Source organism: Thalia democratica, chromosome 6 (assembly GCF_965202585.1).
Source record: "Thalia democratica chromosome 6, ktThaDemo2.hap1.1, whole genome shotgun sequence".
NCBI lineage: Eukaryota > Metazoa > Chordata > Thaliacea > Salpida > Salpidae > Thalia > Thalia democratica.
Window position 1 is genome coordinate 43,134,013 of NC_139170.1, and position 25,942 is coordinate 43,159,954.

General features: G+C 26.1%; 2 protein-coding genes across 2 annotated transcripts; both read left to right on the forward strand.

The window, feature by feature from the left end:
- The first annotated feature begins 3,178 nt into the window (after positions 1 to 3,178).
- Positions 3,179 to 8,503, forward strand: LOC145837820 (chitinase domain-containing protein 1-like). The gene is made up of 5 exons (XM_082945270.1): positions 3,179 to 3,441; positions 5,653 to 5,849; positions 6,661 to 6,867; positions 7,488 to 7,654; positions 8,116 to 8,503. Exons 1-5 carry the CDS (start codon positions 3,204 to 3,206, stop codon positions 8,486 to 8,488), a joined length of 1,182 nt encoding a protein of 393 aa, XP_082801396.1. The 5' UTR covers positions 3,179 to 3,203; the 3' UTR covers positions 8,489 to 8,503.
- A 977-nt stretch (positions 8,504 to 9,480) lies between these two features.
- On the forward strand, positions 9,481 to 20,110 carry LOC145837821 (BCL7-like protein). Its single transcript, XM_082945271.1, has 4 exons — positions 9,481 to 9,621; positions 13,517 to 13,617; positions 14,156 to 14,254; positions 19,553 to 20,110. Exons 1-4 carry the CDS (start codon positions 9,527 to 9,529, stop codon positions 19,621 to 19,623), a joined length of 366 nt encoding a protein of 121 aa, XP_082801397.1. The 5' UTR covers positions 9,481 to 9,526; the 3' UTR covers positions 19,624 to 20,110.
- The last annotated feature ends 5,832 nt before the right edge of the window (positions 20,111 to 25,942 follow it).

Genomic DNA, 25,942 nt, shown 5'->3' on the forward strand with positions numbered 1-25,942 from the left:
AAAAAAAAAATCTAGAGTATTTTTATTTTATCTGTCTTACTTTTCCCTCTCAACAATAAACATTTAAAAAGCTGATAACTTTAGCAAAATAACTTAGAATTTAGTAAATAATAGTTTGGAAACCTGAAATATTGAAAGTTTAAACATTTAAAATAATAAAATTTAGATAAGTTGAGAAATAACTGTTGTATTTATTATTAAAAAGTATACTAAATAGAGTTTTTATTTTATTTAACAAATTTTAAATACTAATAAAGTATATTTTCTGTGATTCTATACTATTAAAAAAAAATTTACCAAAAGTTTGATTTTGTACCTAAAAGGGGTAAGAAAACTTCTACTTTCAAAAATCTCAAAGAAAATCAGAAAACTTGTAGTATATTAGTAAAAAACTCTCAAACTTATTCTACCGAAAATTAAAACATAAAACAACAATACTGGTGTGTAGACCAATGACCAGGAGGTCATCCACACCAGTTGTTTAACCATAAAAGTGAGTGATCACATTTTCCAACTATTTGTTTGTTGATACTAAGGTTAAGCCATTATCAGCTGCTGCAAATAAATAAATCAGCCAGTATATTACACCAACCAATAGTTTAATTAGACACAAATTTAAAGTCTATCTTAAGGGCATAGGAGGGAACACATTGATTTTTGCAAGTTGATCTTATTTTATAGAATTTTATCTGAGCTATCAGACTTTTTTAACAATACATAAATGATTAAAGTTCAATAGGTTCCTTATGGAAAGCACAAAAGCTCAAAAACCTGAAAAAGACTATTTCATTAAAACTCTATCATCTCCTTCATTTTTTACCAATCTTTAAATTTTCACAGAAAGTCTATTATTAAATTTTAATAAGATTCAATGCATGAATGCTTTTTAGTTTAAAGGACTTTAAATATTGTGCTTTTGAAAATATTGAAAAATTAAAATTTTATAAAAAAAATACCAATTTTTAAATTTTTTTACTATATAAGGAACATTTCCTGAAAGTTTGAAGTCTCTAGCTCAAAAAATGAAGAAGAAAATAGATTTTTAGTGATCAAAAATTTGCGGTTTATATGTTTGTATTGGAAACATTTTACAAAAGGAGGAAATTTTTAAAACTTGAAGAAAATTTACCAAAAAAATTTGGCAACCCTGTTTACTTTCAACATAGTAACATTTTTAAGGTTCAAATATATAAACTTGACTTGGATGTAATATTATTAAAAACTATGTCTTTGTATATTATTTATTAAAGTTTGATATATTAATCAGGGTTGCTACACACTCAGGCTAATTAAATACTTTAGAAAATCTCAAGCCAACTCAGTATAAGTTAGGCTAATTTCAAGCTTATTGAGGTCATTAAAAATCTCAGGCTAGTTTTTTTTTTTTACAAAGTTTCGAGATCTAAGGGCAATGGGGGCCAGGCTTTTTTATACATGTGATCTTATATTTAAGATATTTAACTTTCTTGGAAATAGCTTTTTACCTTTTTTATCATTAAAGTTAGTTTTTAAGATATGAGGTGATAAAGTTATAGTTATAAGTGTTCCTTACAGAAAGGCAAACTTATGAAAAAAAAACATAAATTTGTCTTTCTCAGTTTTTTTAGCAAGCTTTCTTCAATTTTATCAGTCTTATCTTAGTCTATTGATAAATAATTGTGTCTATAAAGTTTTAAATATTTTAAGTAAAAATATAACTAAATATTTTTCATAATGCAAGGAACATTTCCTTAAAGTTTTATGTTAATTGCATGAAAAATGAATGAAAGCATTGAATTTTAATAAATTATTGTATTTATCTTAAGCTTAAATTACTCTTAAAATATCTAAAATAGTTACTAGAAAAAGGTGTATGTAACATTTTTAAATTTAATTTCTTATCCAGTTAATTTTTTATTTATAAATTTTTACAGTCAGTTGGTTTAAACTATAACTTATAAAATTTTTATATAAAACACAATATAAATAAAATTGGTTTAAACTGTTTTTATAATAAAAAAACTGTTTTTTTTGTTTTATTCTTATATAAAATTTTTATTATTTAGTTTTTTTTTTTAATTATTTCCGACAGAATTTTCTAAATATATCAAGGAACATTTCCTAAAAGTTTGAGGTAGTTATCTCAAAAAACGTAGGAGAAGATAGATTTTTAGTGAAATAATATATTTTTTGCAGTTTTAGTTTGCGCCTCCCATAAGGAACCTATTGTTGCCTCCAATTTTGACCGGCTATATCTCAAAAGTTATTTTGAATTTTTTAAATATTTAAAAAGCATCTTGTAGCTTAGTAAAAACTATATAAAAAAAGATCAAATTTCAAAAAAAGGTGTTAACCCCCTATGCCCTTAAATAGTTTTCAAAATCCTTAATTTCCCTAGATTTTACTTTTTTTTTTGTTTAGTGATCAAAATTTTTGTAAAAATATAACAATTTTTTTAGTTTTATAAATTTTATTTAATTTAGAGTTATAGCTTTGAAAAAAGTAGCGTTTTATAGCTAAAAAGTTTAGTAGGATATTACACAGTATTTTACTTATTTTTTGTTAGTTTTAACTTTATTTTATAAAGAATAAAAGGTAATTTTTAAGATGTAAATAGAGGTGATTATTTCTCATTGAATATAGTTCCTTATCTTAGAAAATTAATTAAATACTGTTTTTGTAACATATAATATATCTAACTAAACCTTAATAAGATATCTATATATGTTTGTTTTCTGTCTAAAAATAATGTAGTACAATTAATTCAAGTATAATAAAACTTGTAATTGTTTTTTTTACTTTATTTTTACAATAATAGTAACCTGATTAAAATAGTATAGATTGCTTTTATTTCCACTAAGCTTTTTGACTATGTTTTTTAGTTTTGAAGCCAAACTAAATAAAAAAAATCCAAGATGACTATTTATATTGTCAAATTATTTAATTTAAAAAAATATATTGAACATTAAGTATATTTTTTCAGGTTTAGTGCTAGTAACTTTTTTATACATAAAATATGGTCTTTTTACTAGTAACTTTTCTACAAAAAATTAGTTTAAAATATCAGTCTGTTATTAATAATCTGTCATCAGTAATTATTTATTCATTCTATGATTAAATGTTTTATTTAAATACTTTTAAACTCCTTATAATACGTTTAGTTTTTCTGGTTGTTTCTACAATTTTTTTTCAAGGTATATAAACTTTTGTATACTTTAATCACTATGAATACATCTCTATACAACCTTATCAAAATAGTTCTTCTTGGTTGTGTCACGTATTATGCTTTAGGAACCTTATCCAAACCAAAAGAAAAGAAGGTTAGAAAGGACAAAGCAAAAGTTTCATCGAAAACTGTCACAGAAAGAGGCTTGGTGGTTAAAAATGTAAAAGCAAAAGACATTATCGACAATTACTTGAATTACTGTTACAAGAACAATGAAGAAAAGTCTTTTAAATCAGGTAGCTAGCTTAGTTATTTTAAACTTTTTATCAATAAAGTACTTTTTTTCATATATTTGTTTTTGTTTTTTGTGTAACATTGAATAAGTTATATCAGTGACAGTAATATATTGATAGTAATATAATTATTTATATATTTATTAAAAAGTTATAAAATTGAGTTTTATAGTTCAATTTTGTTACGGTATAAATAGTCTTCGGATTTTCAAAGTTTAATAGTTTCAATAATACAATATAACAATTACAAGACTAGTTTACTAATATTATGCAATAGCTTTTTTGACAAATAATATTTTGAAAGTTTACACATTTAATTCTTATCTATATTTTAAGTATTTCGCCTTATGGATGTAAACAATTTTTTGTATGAGCCTTTTTGTAAAGAAAAAATATAAATGCAAACTGTTTAAAAACTATAAACTAATAAATTGTGGAAGATTGGAAGAGGATTGAATGAACTAATCTAGCTAATGATATTGTTAAATAAACTATTTTTAAAATCCTTTTAGTACTTAATTAAAAAAAAACAATGTATATTATTTTTTGTCTTTTTTTTCCTCAGAGTTTAGACAATTGAAAATAATAAAAAAAGTAAAAAATCTTATACACAACCATTCAAAAGTTTTAAAGACATAGGGGTACAAACACTATCTTTTGATGTTATCATAGTATAACTATAATTTACTTATTGTAGTACATAAACATTTCAATAAACGTTTGAGATATATTCAGCTATGAAAAAAATTGTTAAAACAACTTTTTTATTGTCAATTTTGTAATAAATTTAAAAACTTGTTGTATTTCTACCTATTTCTACATCTTTATTAGTGAAATAATTCAAATTTCTAGAAAATTGTTCAGTGTTGCTTGTATAATTGTAAAAAAATTGCCACACTTTTGAAATAAGTAAAAATGTTTTGAATAATATTTTAAATTTATACAAGTATTTGACTTTAAATGAATAACACATTGAAAAAAAAAGCTTTAAAACTAAAGAAGAAATATTTTTAATGAAATAGCATTTTTATTGCCTTTTTTTATAGTTTCCATAAAATACATATTGATATCTTCAAAATTAATCCAACATCTCAAAAGTTATTTAAACTTTAAAGAGCTAAAAACAGCATTTGGTAGCTTGGTTTAGGGTTGCCAAAAACCTGGATTTTGACAATTTAGGCTAAAAAAATCTGAAAAAGTCTGAAACTTTAAAAAGTTTGAAAAAAACTTGGAATTTCCAACAAAAGTCACTAAAAAACAGGAATATTAAACTTTTTTATACGTGTGAAGAAAATAAAATTTGATTATATATGAAAAATCAAAAAGCTTAAACAATTTTTTATATTGTCTTTTTTTTTCATTAAAAACACATTTGTAGTAGCTTTACAGTGTCTTTTCATTGTTATTATAGTTTTTAAATTTAAGACAGTTTTCAACTTAAGTTTATTTTTATACCATAAAAGAACAAAATAACTTGTTTTTTTTTTAAACATGGAAGAAATTTAAAAAGCTTTGAAAAAAATTACAAAAAACCTCCTTTGGTTACCCTGTTGTTTGAAAATATACATTGAAAAAGACTTTTATACCCTCTTTTGCTTTAAACAAAACTAAATATTTCTTGAAATTTTAAAGATTTTTTATTCTATAAAGAAGTAACTTTTAGGTAATACCTAAAGCTTATATAGAAATCAGATTATTTTTAAATACGTTATAAACTAGTTTTAAATGACTAAAAATACTTCTTTTTTGATATGTTTCATAATTTTAACTATAAGTAATAATTTACATGTTTTTTTTAATAAACAAATGTATACATGCTGTGTCAAACATCTCTAATCTTATACTATATAATTTACAGTAACTGGATAATATTCAATAATTTTTTGTATATATACTTTGCTGTGTATTTTTAGAACTAATTAATTATTTATTTATATTATTAGTCATTTTGTAAACTAAAATTACATATATGGTAATTTAACAAATGTACTAACAGACTGTCATTACTGTGAAGCTTATCATCTTTAAAAGTTACATTTTTGGTTATTTTTTTTTGCCAAAAAACCACTTTTAAAAGTTTGATTAATAAAAAAGTCAGTTTGAAACATAAAAAAAGGCTAAAGATAAAAGGATGTTTGTCTTTGTAATTTTATTAAACATTACTTGTAACATGACAAGCCTACTAATATTGTAAAAACAACTTACACACTGCAGGCCTGTCGCTCGGCTACGTGACGCCTTGGAACTCTCACGGGTACGATATCGCCAAGCAGTTCAAGAAGTTCAACATGATCAGCCCAGTGTGGCTGCAGATAAAGAGGAAGCCCAGGGGCAAGTACGTCGTGGAGGGCTGCCACGACATCGACCAGGGCTGGGTCAACGACGTCAGGAGCCTCAATCACGAAGTGCAAGTTTGTGTTTTTCAGTGTTTGAATCAGTTACGTTTGGTTTTGTTTCAAGCAGTGGTTGGGAAGCTTCAAAAACTGTGAAAAGCATTTCATTGACTGTAGTAAAACATTGTGGTATTAAAATTGTAAATCATGTGATGTTCAACAGATACTACTGTTATTTTTATTTAATTGTCTACAAAAATGTAAATTGGATCATAATATTTTAGAAGTTTAAACTACTTTAGAATAAATTACAAGTTATGAATTGTAAAAAAGATTTCTCAACACAGAAAAATCTTTTATATGCACTTGAGCACATTTTAAATAACACTTGGTTAAATGATAAAGTTGTAAATCAAAAGTTTAAGTAATTAGTCTTTAAATTTGAATGTTTGCTCATATAAGTAAGATTTTTATTCGAATTTAAGTTTACAAAGTTATTTTTAATTAGTAAACTATATATTTGTCCTAACTAAAAGTATTTGCTAAATTTACTGGAATTAAAATACCTTATTTAAACAATAATATAAGTGCAAATTAAATATTTTATTCACCACCTGGATTTAGCGTAACTAGTAAACTTTAAATATAACACAAAATAAATGTTCAGTCACTTATGAATATTTAGTTCATGAATGAGTAGCAAACAAAAAACAAATTCAAACTGTACATTTACTCCACATCTCTCTTTCATAGTTCGTTTTGAAATTTAAGTTGAGCTTCAACTTTACACCACGGCTTAAATTTGAATGCAGTCTTTGAGTCAAGACTTTTTTTTAGCCAAGTTCAACAACAAGGTTTTTTCTTAAATTTCCCACTGACGCGCACGCAGGTGGTGCCGAGAGTGCTGTTCGACGGTTGGAGCGAGAAGGACTTCAAGCTGATGACGGGGTCGGAGGACGAGATAGAGGACATGGTGAACGCGATAGTGGGCAAGCTGGAGGAGTACGAGCTGGACGGCGTCGTTCTGGAGATGTGGAGCCAGCTGCCGGCCAAGTTCGTCAGGAGCGGCGTGCACGTCGTCAGCCACTTCTCACAGGTTTGAAATTAGCTGTAGATTTGTTTGTTTAAGTCAAAGTGTAAATTGTAAGGCGTAGATTGATGTTTATCGTTTTGATGTTTCTTGAAGCACAAGTTGAAGAATAGACACCTTGGTTTTGTGAATATTATTTTCCTGATGTTTGTCGCAAATGATTTTTAAGGCTACATAAAAAAGAATAAAAGCTTAAAAAATTAAAACACCAAATAAGTTTTATTATGAATTATAAGAAATTTTTTGTTATTATTAAATCTTTTATTTTAAATTTAAATCAAATTTTGTTTTTATAGATATTTTTACAAGCTGAAAAATTTTAGATTTATTATCTCAGAGTGAAATTAATAAAATTTTAGAAATAAAATTAAGTTTTATAAATTAATTTTCTGAGAAAAAAAAGATTTAGTTTTACAAACAAAGTTTCACTCACTTAATTATCAGAAATAACTTTACGTTTTTAAAGAAATTATGTGAACTTTAATTTAACTTCAATTTAAAAAGCTTTATTTTCTAATACAGTTATAATTTTCATACATTTTCCGTTATATTTTACAAACAGCTTTTTGTAATAATATCCACAATTTATTTAAAATTTTCAAATTAATCGGAAACATTTCACGCAGATATTCCGCCAGAAAGACCTGTCGCTAATAATGGTGTTGCCGCCTCCGCTCTACTTTGAAAACCGCAAGTCCACCATAAACCAGCAGCTGTTCCAGCAGATGGTGCCCATGGTGGACGCGTTCAGCATCATGACCTACGACTACATGTCCACCGCCTACCCGCCCAGGTAATACAGAAGCACTGACACTAAAATACACAAGATATCGAATAGAGTACAGCAAATAGTTTTCAATAAATATAAAATATAGTATACAAAGGCTAAAAATATATTTCGAAGTACTTTTTTTACCCGCCAAGGTAATATGGTGCTTGTGAGTTCTAAAATTAAATGGTAAAATGAGTTGTTAGATATTAGACAGAGTACTGCAAACATGTGCACTAGCTGGTAAATCTTTCGTTATTATAAAGTACGATCTACTAACAGCCAAGCGAAGTTATAAAAAAGAGTTCTAAAATCTAAAATTTTTTAAAAAGCACTGAAAGTTTTTTTTTTTTTTTTCACTTTTTATAATATCAATTGATCTTTGTCAATTTTTAACGGAAATAAAACGCTTTAAATTTTTATTACTCATATACAAGATCATTTATGAAAGTCAATGTTTCATGAAAACCAAAACAAAAAAACAGGTCCGGCCCCACCTCCCCCCTGCACTGGATCGAGTCGTGCGTCAAGCACCTCGACCCCAACAACCTCGCCCGCCCCAAAATGCTCATCGGCATCAACTTCTACGGGTACCTGTACACGCAGCAGGGCACCCGGGCGCTGCTGGGGAGCGACTACGTGAAGCTGCTGAAGGAAAGGAAGACGGAGATCGAGTGGCAGGAGAAGCACGGGGAGCACCTGTGCAAGCAGCGGGAGCGGAGCGGGCAGACGCAGATCATCTCCTACCCGACGCTGCTCTCCGTGCAGAAGCGGCTGGAGCTGGCCGAGAGGTTGGGCGTGGGAATAGCCGTGTGGGACATCGGGCAGGGACTGGACTATTTTTACGATTTGCTTTGATTTTTTTTTTTGGTTCGTTGTTGCGTTTGGCAGGCCGGCCCGCGTTTTGAAATATTTGTTTTAAAACGACTTTGTAGTACTTTTAACATATCAATCACAAATTACTTTTTCTAATAATTTTAAATATAACAAATTTCAAGGTTTCATGGTATAGTTCTCAGTTACTGACATAAATTTGAAAATTAATTTTGTATAAAAGTATGTTTTGATATCGATAGATAATTAAAAAATTGCTACTCAGAGAAATAACTACTCAAATTATTCAATTCACCGTCGGAGATTGTTTTAAAAACATTTTCAAAACGTGAGCCGATCTATCAATCACAACAATTTTATCTCAAGTTTATTTTCGTTATAGATAATTTATAAAACATTCTATTATAATGTAGCGCTTACAGGGTTTTCAAATATTGCTTTTTAGGTGGTTTTATCTATGCACATTTTTCTGTACAACTTTGTTGGGAACCATTGAGTTTTGCTATAATTTATTTCTACTTGGTGATAGTGTTGCTATACAAAGCAGCATTACTGTAAACATTCTAATTTTTGCTTTTGTATTTCTGAAACAAGAACTTTGCAAGTGTAGTCCGAGGTAGCCTTGTTTTAAAGCACCATTTTTTTATAAAAGACTGTTAAATGATACTTACAAATAATACTTACAAGCTGAAATTGGAAATTTGGTAGTTTAAAAAATAATTAGATAGTGTTTGACAATTGAAAAAGGTTAGCTGTATTTTTTGAAAAAAAAAATTGCTCCTTAAACAGAGTGTTATAAACATAAAACGTTTTGTTTTAGTCTTACTTAAACAACCGTTTTTTTTTCAGCTTTGTTAAGTATTTTAATATATCTCGGCTACCCCATTGCTTGTAAACGTGCTTGCAACAAACTTACCGTATATTTTTAAAATTCAACAGATCAATTACTACTTGAAATATGTCGTTAGTAAAAAAAATTTCTCACAAAAACAGCATAAAAAAACTGTAGTACGAACATGTCTGAAGCTTTATTTGTTTTAATTTAGACGTAAGTAATAAAACATGACATCGACGAGAAGCACGCGGGCCGAGACCAGAAGCAGGGCCAAGGACGAGGGCAAGAAGACCATGTCCACGTTGCACAAAGTCAGAAAGTGGTCAGTTTGCAACTTTTTCATGATTATAAATTAAATTAAATTAACCAAGTCAATTCCCACTGAGCCTTTTCGATTCTTATAGCAAAGAGTTATATGAAATTATTATAAGTTATATAAATTATACTGTTGATTTTGAATATCACACGTGTGTACATATGTAGATAAGCCGGTGAGTTATTGATTGTCATTAAAAAAGGTTAACAAAAAATATAGTTTATACGTTCAATGTTTACTAGTCAAGTTGTTATTTTATTTGTATTTTTTATTGTATTTTATTGTAAAGTTAGACAACAAACCGGTCAGTTATTAGTTATTGTTTACAGTTAGGTTTGCAAAGATACAAATCATATTTTAAGCATATAAATAAGTTCAAAAAATGATGATTAACTATTTGTTATTTTTAATCTTTAAAGTCGGACAAAGTTGTTCGTATTGGTAGTATATATAAAATACAAATTTGTTCAAAAGTTTTATCTGAAGTTAAGTTTTTAAAAATTGACTGTAGAACATAGTTTCCCAAAGTGGGCTATTAGTAAATTTAGGGGGTCACAAGCAGCATAATTTGAAACTAACTCAAGATTTTCTGGAGTTGTTGATGAAGAGCAAAAAAAAAGAGTCATTGGCATTTTTAATGGTAGTTTTTTGAGAAATCTTGTTGGAGGGGGCCATATTTTTTTTAATTTCTTCAAAAGGGGCCTTTTGAAGATTTTTTGGAAACCCTGCTGTTGAACAAACACTGTTTTTTTCAAAAATCAAACGGGGAGTCATTTTAAATTAATTTTTGTAAAAAGGTCTCAACTTCAAAAAGTATATCTAACTAAAAAAGCGCAAGTTAGTTCTTATTTAAGTTTTAAACCAAACTTATTTTAGTTAGTTTATTGAATGACTAGTTATGTAAATACCTAATTATATTTATTAATATTACTGCTAAACTGATAAGCAATATTGTTTATTTTGCTTTCTTCGTAACTTAAAGCATAAGGAAATAACATTAGTCCATTTGAAGTAGCTTTATTGAATTAAATTAATATCAAATTATCTTTAACTAAATGAGAATTTTTCAACATAAAAGCTGTAAAATTAGTTCCATTATTTGTAGACTAACTTAACAAATATATATAACTGTGTCTCACTGGATACAAAGTTTATATAATATAGAATCGTATACTTTAAACTTTTTAAGATAACAGCATGTTTTTTACACTACTTGTATTTATTTGCTTAGTTGATAGTAGTTTTTTCAAACTTAATAAATATAAAAAAAAACTATGACTTTTTAAATCATCTAAGTTTTTAAGTTGTTATTAGGGCTGTAAGTTAAAGAAAAAACTATGAAAAAATAATTTATCTTACTTTCATATGCTTATTTTCTTTTCTAATAATTAAATTCAAGTAGAGGTGTTTCGATAAATGTTTTTTGAACAACATATATCATTAAATATTTATATTTTTATTAAAAACATAAATATTTACGCAACTACTTACACAGAAGTAATGAAATACTAGAATTAAATATTTATGGTCTATAAAGTATAACATGTAAGCTCATTAATCTTTCACAAGTTTTAACATTGCCAAAATAATATCGCATAAAAACTAGTTTCCTAAACATTTTTGGAAATAAATTATTTCAACCTTACCAAATTTTAAATTAGTCTTATATTTTTGTGTTACTTGCTTTAAACAAATTTCTATATTGGATTAAATCGATTTAAAGTCGAGTTACTTAACAAACTAATCAGTCTATAAAATAAACTTTTTTTGTTTACTTTTCATTTAGTGAGTTTTAAGTTTTTTTGTTCAGATAATATACTTTTATCATTTATATTAAATATTGAATTTGCACAGCATTATATAAATACCCTCTTTACATTTGAGTAAATCGAGCAAGCTATCTTAGTTAAGACAAGTAAATATATTACATATCATTTTAAAAGCTTAAATTGACATCAGTTTTTAGTATCTTAGAAAGTTTGTTTATAATTTTGAGATATTAAAGTAATATTTGTTATTTAAAATTAAAGAGAATATTTAATCTTATTTTCTTAACTTTAATTACCTCTAAGAATAGAGTAAAAAGCTTGACAATTAATAATATATACAAATTATTATTTTTTTGGTCTAAACTTCTTTTATGTTTTATTAATTTGTAATACACAGTCACTTTTCGCGAATCTATGCACTCATTTGTTTAAACTCTCTCGTTTAGTTTAATAAAATTCTCAAAAAATTAAAATTAAAAAATGTTAATGTTGTTAATTTATTGTATGTAAAAAATTTAAAGCATATTTAACTTAAAAAATAAATAATTGATTGTAGTTTGGCATTTTTCGTTTCAATTGTTCTTTTGTAGAACTTGCTTTACATAGCAAATGCTGACCTTCAATTCTCCTTAGTGCTTTCCAGCACCAGCTACAGTTTTGGAGTACACTACTGGGCGTTACATTTGATGTTTTTCATCAACAAGAAGCCTCGAATCGAAACTCTTCTCCTTTCTCTACAGTTTCATGAACAACCTTTGAAGTCCCAGGCATGTTCGTGGGTTCAACATTGTTCTTGGCCGCTTCAAGCTTCTGTAAAATACTTTGTGAATGTTCAGAAATTGCGTTGTCATCCATTGTAATAAAACTATATACACATAAATAATTTTTGTTAAAAAACTTTTTGAACGAAAACTGTTTTTTCAATGAAAAAAATTGGTCCCCAAACTGTATTTAATCAAATGCATCATAGGAAAACAGCCAATTAGTAGGTATATCTGCTACCTCTGTTTTAGTTACGTTCTCTCGTTTAGTTACGCACTTTTGCTGCGGACACAATGTGCGTAGATTCGCGAGAGGTGACTGTAAGACGTATTAATTTTTCTTATAAATTGCAAAACAATAAAATTATAGTAAAAGTAGAAAAAATATTTATAAAACTTTTATGGTTAGTCTTTGGCTATTCAATTAATAAATGTCAGCCATTGGTTAGTAAGAAAATTGTTTGTTATAATTACTTTTTATTTGCAATTAAATTTCTAGGTTTCTAGAATAAACATACAGTGGTACTACTAGTTGTTGTAACTACTTTTCTAAACATAAAGTTAACTAATACGCTTCACTAAAACTAATTTATTTGTCGTCTGACTAAATGATGTTTTTTTTTTCAAATAGAATTTTGTTTCTGTACAAACATTTTTATCAAAGCATGTTAACCTTACAAAAAAAAAGTTCTACACTATGTGTATATTTTTAAGCTACTAGATTTTTAATTTTATTTATAGCTTGGTAATAGCATCAAATTCAAATTACAGTAGTAGTGTTCATGCTAAACTTAATAACACTGAAGCTAAATTAAAGTGTAAAAAATAGTTTAACATTGTCTAACATGTTTATTACTGATATATTACAAATTAAAATTTTGTTTTGATTTATGACACATAAAATTAAAATTACACATTAAAATCCACCCGACCTTAATAGATTTTAAGTTGTACTTTTACAGCTTCAGAAATTTTTTCTCCTAAAATAAATCTCAAGAAATTTTAAGTATTTACACGTTTATGACCTCACTACAGCAAAACAAAATACTACATTCAAATCAGTTTCTCAGAGTGTATGAATTATATTATATGTTTTGGTTTTAAAAAACAAGTAAAGAGATCTCTTGAGGAGAAATAATGTGTTTATTTTTTCAAGAATTTATTTTACAAACTAAGTTTCGGTCAAAGACCTCGTCAGTGCTTAAATATAAATCTATGTATGAATTATGTTAAATTCCATTTAATTATGTAAATAACTAAATGTATGAATACTGTTAATTTCCAGAATTCGCTGCATGGTATCACTTTATACAAGTTGCAATTAATCATTTTCAAAAAAAGTCAGTTTATCATAAGTTTTACTGATTGCAGGGAGAAGAAATGGGTGACGCTGGCGGAATGCTCGCTCCAGGTGTACAAGTGGGTTCCCGTGGCCGACAGCGAAGTGCAGATTGTTCAATCCAAGTTTCAACGTTCGTTTTGTTTGTTTTTATCATGTAGTTTTAATGTTGCTACGTTTCAAGCTTGTGTTGTTGATAATGTTTGTACAAACACTTTAAATATGTTCAGACTAGAAAAGATAAATATGAATACGAAGTTTAAATTTGTGGCTAGTTGTGTAGCATTGGCTAATCCAAAAACATCTTTAATTAAAATTTTCAAACTAATTGGTTATTTATCCGTGATTCATACAGCAACAATTAAATATTATAAAGTTTTTTTTTTCAAATTTTAGTCAACTAAAAAACTTGAGGTTAATTTATATTAAAATTATTGTTTATGTTGGAGTAGTTTACATTTTTTGTTGTGTACAAAAGTAAGATATTATAACAACATACAAGTATCGTTTACTTTATAATAAGTTCCTTGGATAAATTGAAAAGTGTTCAGTTACTAACTTTTTAGAAAAACAGTTTGAAAATTAACTATCTTTAATTATTAAACAACGTAAGAAATAAATTGGTTGTTTGAAAATTAACTGCATTAAGAATTAAGTTGCATACACCACAGTGAAGAAGCCTGATATTCAGAACATTCTGGACACTGGTGACGAAAGCTCCAGAGATTCTTCCACCGTTGCTTGGCAACAACAGCAATCACGCGAATCTGGTTGGTTGATATTTTTGTGATAAAATTAGCTAATAAAAGTTTGAACGTAGTGTTTCTACGATATTTGAAGACTTTAATTGAGTTATACGATAAAAAATTAAAGACAGGTATTTTTTAAGAATATTATGACTAGATGCGTGTTTTTTTTTAATTTACTGGTTTAGTCTGTTTAGTTTAATGAAAGTAGTATAATTATTAGAATAATTTTTTTTAAAAGTTTTATCATAAACTTAAAGCTTACTAAAAGCTTTGATTTTTAGGTTTGAATCTTCAAAATTGTTAGATTGTTTTTACAAAATACATAAATGTGTTTTGTAACTTAAAAAATAATCATTTGTTGCCAAAACCTGATAGATGTTTGATAGAAATTTTTTTAAAGTGTTACTTAAAAATTATAGGAAATATGTACCATAAATTGAGTATTGTTCCTTTCATATATTTTCTTTATATGACTTAACTAAAAAATTTTTAAACTTAAAAGCATGTGTAGCAAAGAAAGTTTACTAAAAACATCAACTTCTAGAAAACAATTAAAACCCCTTTTGTAGCTAAATTGAACTTTTACTTTCCTTGAACTTTTTTGTTTTTTTAGACTAAATCTTAAATTCAATATTAATGGAATATGTGTTAAAGATGAGGTATACTTGATTTATAATTAGTCTAATTAAGTTGTTATGACATTAATAGTTGTTTATTAAAACAAAGTATACACACAGAAACATGTCTTAGTTTAATAAAGAAAGAGTACTGTGAAAATTGGTATTATATTTTCCATTGAACTTGTTTCGCTAAGATCTCTTTTAGCAAGCGAGCCATTTTAAATTTTAAATAATTTAATTTATTACTACAGTTGCTTTTAAAATGTTTGTTTTACTTTAAAGTAGTCATTCTTGAATAGCTGTTAGTATTAGTGTACTGTGAAATGCTCCTAATGTTTTTGTGAGACTCTAAAAGCTGTAGAAAATCGTACAATATGTTCTACAGTTCACTATGAGTTTTTTAGAAGTTTAATTTAGATACAAATACTTTTTAATAGTTAACAAATGTTTACAAAAAAATTATCAATATTTATTTTATCGCGCTTTCTTACATAACTTTTTGCGTGAAAATAAAAATAAATATCTTCAAGTATTTTTACTCAACTAGGTATTACTTTATTTATTTGTTAAACAAACACTATATTTGCAACATACATCTTTTTACTACTTGTATGATATATGTAAAGTTGGTTGTAACTTAGTCAAAAATATTGTTTTTATCTGCAAAATGATTAGAAATAGTTAAATACACTTTAGCTGATAAAAGTTTCAGTAGTTTTTTCTTCTATGCAGCATTTGTTTTCTGAAAGTTTTTTATGCTTAAGGCGAAGAGTTAATACATAAAAAATGTTTTAGTTTAATTTAAGTCAGTAATTACTTTTTTTTTAATTTTTATATGCTGCGCAGAAATAGCAAACCTATTTTTAACATAAGTTTCAACAGGGTGTTTTTAAAACCTTTTATCCTTGAAAACTATGGAAAGACCTGGAATAATTGACCAACTTTTTATTTAGCAAGTTCTAGAATATTAGAATTTTTTTTTGTCGCTTACATTGATACTGAGTATAATCTCTAATTGTAAACTGTGAATTTAAGTACTTTAACAAACTAATGTATACATGTCAGTAAACAGAAACAGTACATTTTTTTTGTTTTTCCTTCTCATATATTAATTAACAAATTTATAATCTTTGTTAGCTTGTATATTTGGTAAAAACTTCAAGAAGTACTTTAATTAGTTTTTTAAATTATAAAATATTTTTCTTTTAGCTTTTTTTTTGTAAAAACATCTAACTTTTTAAAAACTATGCAACTTTTAAATAATCATTTTACACTTAGATATATTTAACCACAAATTAGACTTTAAGAATATAAAACAAAACTTTATTAAATCGATAATACAGCTTTTGAAATTTATTCATGTTTTATAATTTTTGTAACCTTTAAAAATATATTTGAAACTCTGAACTTTAATTATAAGTACATCAAAGTAATTCTATGCAAATAGCTTAATTATAATACCCAACATAAGTGTTTCATCAAAGAAAAATGCTTTGTAATTTGTGTTTGTTTTGTATACAGCCATATTGCACACTTGGTTCTTAGCATAAACGTAAATATCATCACGTACTTGAACTTTTACTCAAAAAATATTTTGCAATAGTGTTTTAATTAATTTTTGTTTTTTTTTGTATATAAAAACTGTTAATAATACTGTAATATTATTTAAAAGTTTACGAACGCTAACTCTAAAAATATTAAGTAAGTGTCGTAAAATATAATTTTATTTTTATTTTGTGCTGTTGAAAAATAAATGGTTGTGTTTTTATTAGTGCGAATTTAAATATGTATTAATGTTTTAGTTGGCCGTGAAACAAATCAATCTGTTTAAAAAAAAAAAATTAAATTGGTTTTGCTGTCCTTGGTGTCTTAAACTAATTGTCTTGCAGTTTAAAATGTCTGTCCACATTTGCTCTAACTGTTCTTATGTTCTTCCATAGTTTTTACTGAAATATAAGTTGTTCTTATAATTATTTATGAATTACTATATGCATATCTAGAAAGCTTTTTAGTTTTTAAGTATACTTGCTATCAGTCTATATACTTGATTAATAATTTTTTAAAAGCAAGTCGTACAGTAAAACTGTTAAATTATTTATTTATATATTTTCTTTAAGCATTTCACAGTGGGCCCGGGCAACTAGAATTTTTTTTTTTTTTATTTTTAGGTAGAAAGTTAAGGTTCTAGCATATTTAGTGCTTGAAACTAAATTTGAAAATCCTATCTATAACAAAAGTTATGCCAGTTTAAAGATTGTGATTTGAAGGGTTTTTGATTGGTTCACGCTTTGATGTCTTTAAAAATCAAACATCAATGGATGTTTGAAAAACTACTTTAACATCAAAGTATTTTGTTACCTTTTTCAGAGTTAAAAAAAGATTTTTGGGTAATTGTTTAATAAAAAACTCAATCATTAAATTCACTTCAGTCAAAAGTAAAAATACGTTTTGATAATTACTATAAAGTTTAACAAACAGCTGGCACGAGTTTTTTGCACAGTTAAAAACTACATTTACACTAAATTATTATACCATAAGTTAAAATTAGGACAATAAGGAACACAAAAATTTGTCTTATTCGTTAAATTGTTCACTCACGAATAAGGATACAAAACTTTACTTTTGTTTTGAAATTTTTATTCGATTTATAAAAGTTTTTGGTTTCTTCATTAATGTTTTATAAGTATAATGAACATGGATGTATATTACTTCCTCTAAAACCATGAAATTTGCTAACTACTTTTGTAAATTATTTACTAGGTCTGAAACTACATTTATAAGCAATTAGTAAACAGTGTAAATTTTAGTTTTAACATGTTCAAAACAAAAAGTTTCTGTCAAACTAATTAATTTAAATTTGTTATGTATTTTATGTGAAAGTAAGGGTAGTGTTTGTTTTTAAATTTTAAATTGGGGTACCAACTAAATAATCTACAGGGTTCGTATGAAATCTGGAATCCTTGAAAAACCTGGAACTTGAAAAGTTTTGAAAAAAAAAAGAAAAACCTGCAATTTTAAACTACGTCTACATGTATGCTCAAATTAATTTGGTTTTTATTTAACTTTTTATCTTATTCAATTTTCTGTTCAAATTTGTTGTCACTCTCTGAAGTTTTATAAATGTTTGCCAGTTTATTGTCGATTGGGAAGTTATTTTTGCACAAGCCGTTTGCATGGTTTTTAACAGTTTTAAAATTACGTCATAACGTATTTATGCTTAAGTTTTAAACTTTCATTTGGGTGTTTTGTGCTTTATTTTGAACTTGTTTTGCAATTAAGGAGTGCGTAGGCACGAAATTTGAGTTCTGCAAGTTTTCAAGTCTTGTAATAAACTTTTTTATTAAAAAAACCCTTAAGGTGGGCTATGTGTTGATATTTTTGATTTATTAAGTTAATCAACCTATTTATATATACAATGTATATTATCTATTTATAAATGGATTATTATAAATTTTAATTAAATTTACCACCATCTAAAACAAACAAGTAAGCTCAGCTTTTTGAAAGTTATAACTCTATTACAGAAGTATATTATAGAATAGTTGTCTAATGAGCTTTTTACAATAGTAGTTATTTAGAAATATTCGCATCATTTCTTTTTATAGCTATTTTATCCTTGAAAGTAAAAAAGGAAATTATTTATCAAAGTGAAAAAGAAGTTTAAGTTATAATGCAGAAAAATTGTTAATATATCTTTCTCAGATATTGGAACATCAGTGACCAGTATACTACAATAAGTTCATAAGACACACACTTAGAAAAACACTAAATATAATTCGATCAATTCTCTTTAGTAGAGTACAATGATAACAAATGATAAGATTTTACACATTTATATAACAACCAAGTAATCATAAAGTAATCAAGAGATTAATAAAAGACAAAAGCAATTAGTAAAAGTTAAAACCAAATAAGTCCATTTTCGTTATAATTGATCTACAGTAAAACTAAACATAAATAAATAAATAAAATGAAAACAATTCTTATAAAATGTTACGAAAATAAAGAAACAGTATAGTCAAAATCTTTTTACTTACATAAAACAGGTTTCCTTAAAAAATACAAATGATTTCTAATTTAATTAAATCAAAAACATTACTACAAATTTTAATAATTTTAAATCTATCTATACTATAATTTTTTGCACAAGTTGGATTATTAACTAAATGTTCTGAAATAGATGAACGTTTGGATTTATTAATCTCTTGATTACTTTATGATTACTTGATTACTTGGTTGTTATATAAGTGTGTAAAATCTTGTTATTTGTTATCACTGTACTCTACTGAAGAGAATTGATCGAAATATATTTAGTGTTTTTGTAAGTGTGTGTCTTATGTAACTTATTGTAATATATTTTTTTTTTTTTTTTAAGTTTAATGTTATTTTAACACTGTAACTAATAGACTCACATGTTCATCAATCGAATAAGTAATTCTTATTAGTTAGTTCATAAAATATTATTTAAATAAAAATTATTAAATGTTCAAATTTATTTCTATACTTAAAAAAAATCAATAATCTAATAAGAAGTTATAATATCCAACTGTTATTTTGTTCACTTATTTTGTTTTAGGACTAGGAGATTTAAGTTTATTTTTCTTTAACTTTCTATAAACTTAGTTGTAGAAGTAAATTCACATGTTTAAATATTTGATATATGCTTACCATATTTATATTTTAAAATATATATTTCTAGCTGACCTGAAAAGAAGCGCTCCGACGCCACCCAATGACGAAAACGTTGCCAAGAAGCCGAAGATCAACTGAGTTTTGTTTTCAATAAAATCCAAAATCGTCGCAGTAAATTCAGTACCAGGGATTTTGCACAAAAGTATATTTAGTCGTTTGCAGTCTTGTACATTTTCATCATCGTTTTAAATTACTTAAGTGTTTTTGTGTTTGTTTGTTGTTTTATTAAGCGCAGATTAAAAAAACATAACTTGGAGATTCCTACGCTTATTGTACCCATATAATCGAAATGGGTGTAAGTAGGTAGGCTTGTTAAAAGTTTGATAAAGTTTTAACCTAGCTTCGATTCTCCAATTTGTAATTTCCTTAATTTAGTTGATATGCTCAACTTTCAGGTTTAATTAGTTTACCAATGAAATTTTAGTTGTGATTATGGTATTGCTCTTGTATTTACATAATAACGTAGAGTTGTCGTTGTATTGTCGTCCAAAATAAAATTTGTCGTGATAAAAACTTAAGATTAAAAAACTGTTTTTAAAAAAATAAATAAATATAGTTTTCAAAACGTGGCTGAACTACTATTTATTTAAATATATTTTTTATTTTATAACCAAAAATCTTAATACCAAAAATATTATAAAAGTACTATTTAGCAATGCATGGTAGTTCAGATTTTAAAAATGAAGTTGTAAAATTTTGACTAAGCAAATAAAACTCAGTAAATTTCTATCAGTACGTTTTTGTAAAACTCGTTCTTATTTTTAGTTTGAGTAAAAAACTAAAAGCTTCAAAATTGTTAGACCTTTTTATAAATCAGTTTCTATCTAGTATGCGGTCAGTTTAAAATGATGTTATTATAAGTAGTTAAGTATCGCAATTATATTATTTTTGTAATATTTCCTTGGATATTTGATCATGCTTAGATTGTGTTATAAAATATTATATTTACAAGTTTTTAAGATATACGGTAAAAATCTGTAGTGCAAATTAGGTAGTAAAATATGCATATTTGTAATGTATTTGAACAGTTTGGTTCCTAAAATATTTATCCATATTCGCCTTAAAAATGAAATAAAAGCTTTTTTTTAATTATTAAAGTTGATAAGGAAAACAAATTAGGAGTATTTCATACAAAATGTATTAAAAACTATATACTTTTGGTTAGTAATAAGCAAACAGTTTTAAGTGTTTTTTAACCTAACATTTAAATGTCAGTTGAGAATTTTATTTCTAACTGTCGTTATAGATTTTTAGAAACATATTTTTTTGATTATCAAAATTTTAAGCTGAAGTAAGATATTGCATCATAAAAATTAACTGCAACATTTTAGGCTCAGCCATTACTTTTTCGCTTAAAAATCCTTTCCACTTTTTGTGGTTATCAAAATAAAATCTTTACCTCTATACTAGCACGAATATTTTGTTAATTTCATGGACCTTCTGATAAGTTTCAGTAAATAATGACAAAATTTTAACTACCCTGCACGCTAAGGTAAACAAATTACTTTATTTATTTTTAAATGGGTTTAAAATGATTGCACATACTACGTATGAATATTTCCTTTTAATTTTTATAAATAAGTAAAACAATGTCATTTAACTTCTTATTTAATATAGCATAAGTAATGTACTTTCTTGTACAAAAACTAATCTTAGGTCCACCAACTCTTGTTAAAAGTATTATTTGAAATACATGAGTATCATATACTAAAAGTTATTTGTTTGAATCGCATAACTTTAAGATAAACATACAAAAACTTTTCCTTCGTTTAGCTCCGTATTTATTAGATAAATGCTTAGTATGGTAAAAATCTATCTGCATAACTACTTTTTTAAAACTATTATGATATTTTAAATAATGAATTTAAGTTAAGTTTCATAGCTTGCAAGTTAAAGTACGGTTTTAATTAACTGAATAGTATACTAAAAAATTTTAAAAAGTACTAATAAGTTTTAATGATGACTTATTATATTTTACTAAACTATAGTTTAATAAAGTTATTTTAATAAAAATAGTACCGCCGAATTTCGTATACTATAGTAAAACTTCTTTTTGTTTAAGTAAATAACGTGTTTTTTAAACAGTGAGCATAGAAGAAGGTTATTCTGATAAAAAATTATAACTTTATATTTTTCTTTGTTATATTAGTAAAAATTTAATTAACTAGCCTTAGCTCTAAAAGTTTATAACAGGTAGAGTTTGTGTTGACCCTTTTTTTCAAGTACAAATTATAATAAGTTTTATCTAAATAATAATACATGTATTGGTATGAAACTTTTAATTTTAAAAAGTATTAAAACAGTTTTTTTATCATATGCGTCTATTAAATTTATTTGATGATAAGTACTTTTTTTATTTTACAGACGTTTGTTTGCTTATAAGCTTCAAAACTAACTTAAGCAACTTTTAAATAAAAAAATAGTCACTAAATGCTGCAACAAAAAATCTTAATAATTATATATAATAAATAATATAATTATTTTAACAATATATATTATAACGTATTTAAGGGTTTAAGTTCTTATTTACTTCCTTATTTTTCTATCAACAAAGTAATTTTTTTAGTATTACCTAGCTCACAAAAAAAAAGTGGTTTTAATGATATATGTATATATAAACACTGCTATTTCACTAAACGATTAGAACTCGCCGAAAACCTTTATATTATAACAAACAAATGTATAAATCTAATAATGCACTCCTGTAAGACAATCCTAACAGATAACAATCAAACCTGGGGAATCAAGTTCAAACCAACTGTTTAATGTTAGCATGAAGTCATTAAACGGAGCAGAAATCTGCGGTTTGATAGGCTTGATTCCGCTAAAAGAAATTGATAAAAGTAAGATGACTATTGAAAACGAATTCGTATTACATAAAGATGACGGGCTAGGGATAACAAGAAGCAAGTCACCCAGATCAGAAGAAAATACTGCTAAATACCTTAATTGTTTTTAAACAAAACAGGTTTGAAACAACAATAGAATCATGATTGTTCAAAACAGAATTTTAAGATGTATCCTTTACAAATCAAACTCAAGTTATAAACCTTACAACTTTAAACACAATAAAAAACTAATGTTTACTCCTGATATTTTATAAAACCTTTTTACTAAAAAAACTACTTTATTGCTTTTTTACATACCTTTAATTCCAAACAACGTTACGGCAACCAAATTATGTCTACGATTAAAAAAAAAAGACCTGTATAGTTTTATGTTGATGTTTTACTGGAGCTAAATAATTTTATAGCTTTTTGATCTAAGTAGTATCATAATGTTAACATTAAAAATGTAATTTTCTTTAACATAACTAAGTATACATACTTTACTTTAAATTAAAAAACTAACATCTTTAAAATATAAATCTAATTAGTTATACAAAACTTCTTTTAGTTAGTTAACCATCCAGAATGTACGGTTGTTTTGTTCTCCAAAACACCAAACTATTTTTAGTAAAATTTTAATAGTCTACAGCTGCCAATCGTACATTCTTTAATTATAATAATTATTTGCTGAAAACCTTTAAACTTATAAGCATTATAATTAACTTAAATTTTGCTTTTTTGTGAAAGTTTAACACTAGTTTTGCAATTTCTCATTTCATTATTAAAAGTTTACTTACAAAAACGTTTGTACTTATTTAAAAATAACTAAAACATAGTTTTATCTTACACATGTACTTTATTCAAATTTGCTTTATAGCCAAAGTAGAGCAACATGCTTACGATACAGTCCTGGACAAGACGTTAAAAGGTATCCGTGGTGACGACTCGATAACCGAAAGGTTCGTCGTGCACCAGGTCCCAGAACCAAATGTTTAGAGCGTCTTTGTTTTTAACGTTCAATAAACTAAAAGGTATAAAACAAAAAGTACGTACTTGTAGTTACTCATTCATCAAACAACAAAATCAATTGGGCACTATTCAATTAAAAAGTCAGACACATCAGCAAATTTTACTTTCAAGTTGGCAGATAACAACTTCCTGCATGAAGTGTCCCCAACCCGTCCCACAACGCAGTCCACCTTCACGCCGTGTTGGTGAATTTATTTTTCCTCCTCGTCTGTAACACCCATCAAATCGTCCCCAGACCGCTGCCGTTGGCTGTCGAAGCTGTTTTTAGGAATTTGCTGTTTCAACAACAACATTTTTTGAAGAGTTTTAAAATTTATAACTTTAACTCTACAGTGAGTTAATGTCAAAGTTTATTTAGATTTAGCGGTGTTGTATTAGCTACACCTTGAAATATGTAAACAAACTATTTAAAAGTTATGTTTGTGTTAGTTTTTTTCATATTTTAAGATACATAACATAAAATATTGAACTGCGATTCTTTTTTGTTGGAAGAAAGTACTTGGCTTTGTGACTGAGTGCTGGTCTATAGTAGCAAAAAAAAAAAAATTGCAACTACGGCAATTTTATAATAGACTCTTAACAAGAAGGACGTAACAACACCTACTACATTACTATAAAAACAGTAAGCTTTATTTGATCATAAGCGTGTAGTATCTACATAAAGTACAAAAAGTAACTGATGACATAAATATAAACTGCTCTTAAGAGCTTTAAGTGTTTTAGCTTTGTAAAGGCTTTTTTTTTAAACAATCGCAATTTATTTTGTCAATAATTTTTTCTAAATTCAAAGCAAAAAGTTAGTACAAAACAGGTCATGTGTTTAAAAAATTTAAAACTTCATAGTACATAATGCAAAGATGACTTTAAAGTTTACTGTTTTGTTTTACATTCAAGTTAACAAGCTTATGCTAGGTTTTCTACATCTGAAATTGTTTTTAAGCTTCTATTTAAAAAGTTTCAATTACTTTATTAATTTACTGATCTACTTGATATAACCTGAGAAACTTATCACCTGTTTCACATACTGCACTATACCGCCCTCCAGTGACAAACACTTGCGCCTTATTAAGTGCGTTGCTTTCGCTAATGTCAGTATGAACATCTTTCCAACACAATTTTCTGAATATTTTATGCACTTATACATAAGTGTGTTCTCATACTAAAACTGTTTTGAAAATAAACTTATAAGTTTTTAGAAAAAAATGCACTGAAAATTTTCAAACGAAATACAGTTATTTGTTTAAAAGCAGTTGCTAGTTTTTTCTCAAAGTTGTCCAAAAAATTTAACATCTGAGAAAAATGTATCACTGATTTATTGATTATGACAGAACATTTGTTGTGGTTTTACTGAGTTTACAACTTTTTTTTAATACTTGGTATTACTTCATTTTAAATCTTTTAAGCTTAAAAACATTTATTTTCATAAACCAAAACAGCATAAACTATAATAAGAAAATTCTTTATTTGTAACAGTAAACGAATATTTGAAACTATTTAACAAGAAAACAGCTTAGTTAGTTGCTAATCTAAACTAACCTTGAATGAGTTGGTGTAGACTTCTTAACACGAAGCTGAAGCTGTAAAATATACAAAAGTAGTTACAAAATTTATCCGCTTTTTTATTATTAACATCAACGTTAAAGTGGTGTATTTGATGGTTTTAAACATATATTTTATTAAAAATTTATTTTAAAGTCATTAGCCTAAAGATAAACTTTTGAGCTGTTTAATTAACATTTTTGTTTATTTAATGAGCTTAAATTAGTTTAAAAACTTTTTATTTTGTTTTGTTTTACTTCGCACAGCTTGCGCTACCTTTTTATAATTTAAATGTTTTTTCAAATTCAAAACAATTTATTTATCATAAAAAATTTCATGTTTTTTGTTTTTACATCGAACAAGTATAAATAAGCTTTAGTTATATAGGTTTTAAAACTTGATTATATAATGATATAAAATGTTATGTGATAACTGTCACATGCTGGTGTCTTAAACAACATTATAAGATATGTTTAGCAAATAACCCAAGTTTCTTTGTGTTTGCATTTTAAAGTTATTTACGATAAGTTATTAAAGTTAACAAACAAAGAAGTATCAAAGAAGTATTAAATCAGTCCTGTACATATCAAAACTTAAAAAATGTCCTTTTTTATTTACAGTTTTTGCTAAAATAATTAACAAAAACTAAGTTATTTAAGTTATATCGAAAACTTTTATTGAAAAAACCTAAAGTAGAAACACATTTATGTATTGGATTTCGAGCAAACGTTAACTGCAACTCTACTAGTTTCTACTGCTTGATTACTTTGAAAACTAATCATTCGTATGAAATTGAAAAATAAGATACTTTGTGTAAAAAACATTCTTTTGTTTTATAACTTTTGTGGAATAAAATTAAAGTTTTACACTTTCTCATATAAAAAATTGTGTTTAAAAAAAAAACTATGCAAAGAGAAATTTTTCTCCATGTACTGAGTTTAATAATTAACATTTGTAGAATAAGGTCCTTGATTAAAATGACAAAAATAAAAGTTTATTTC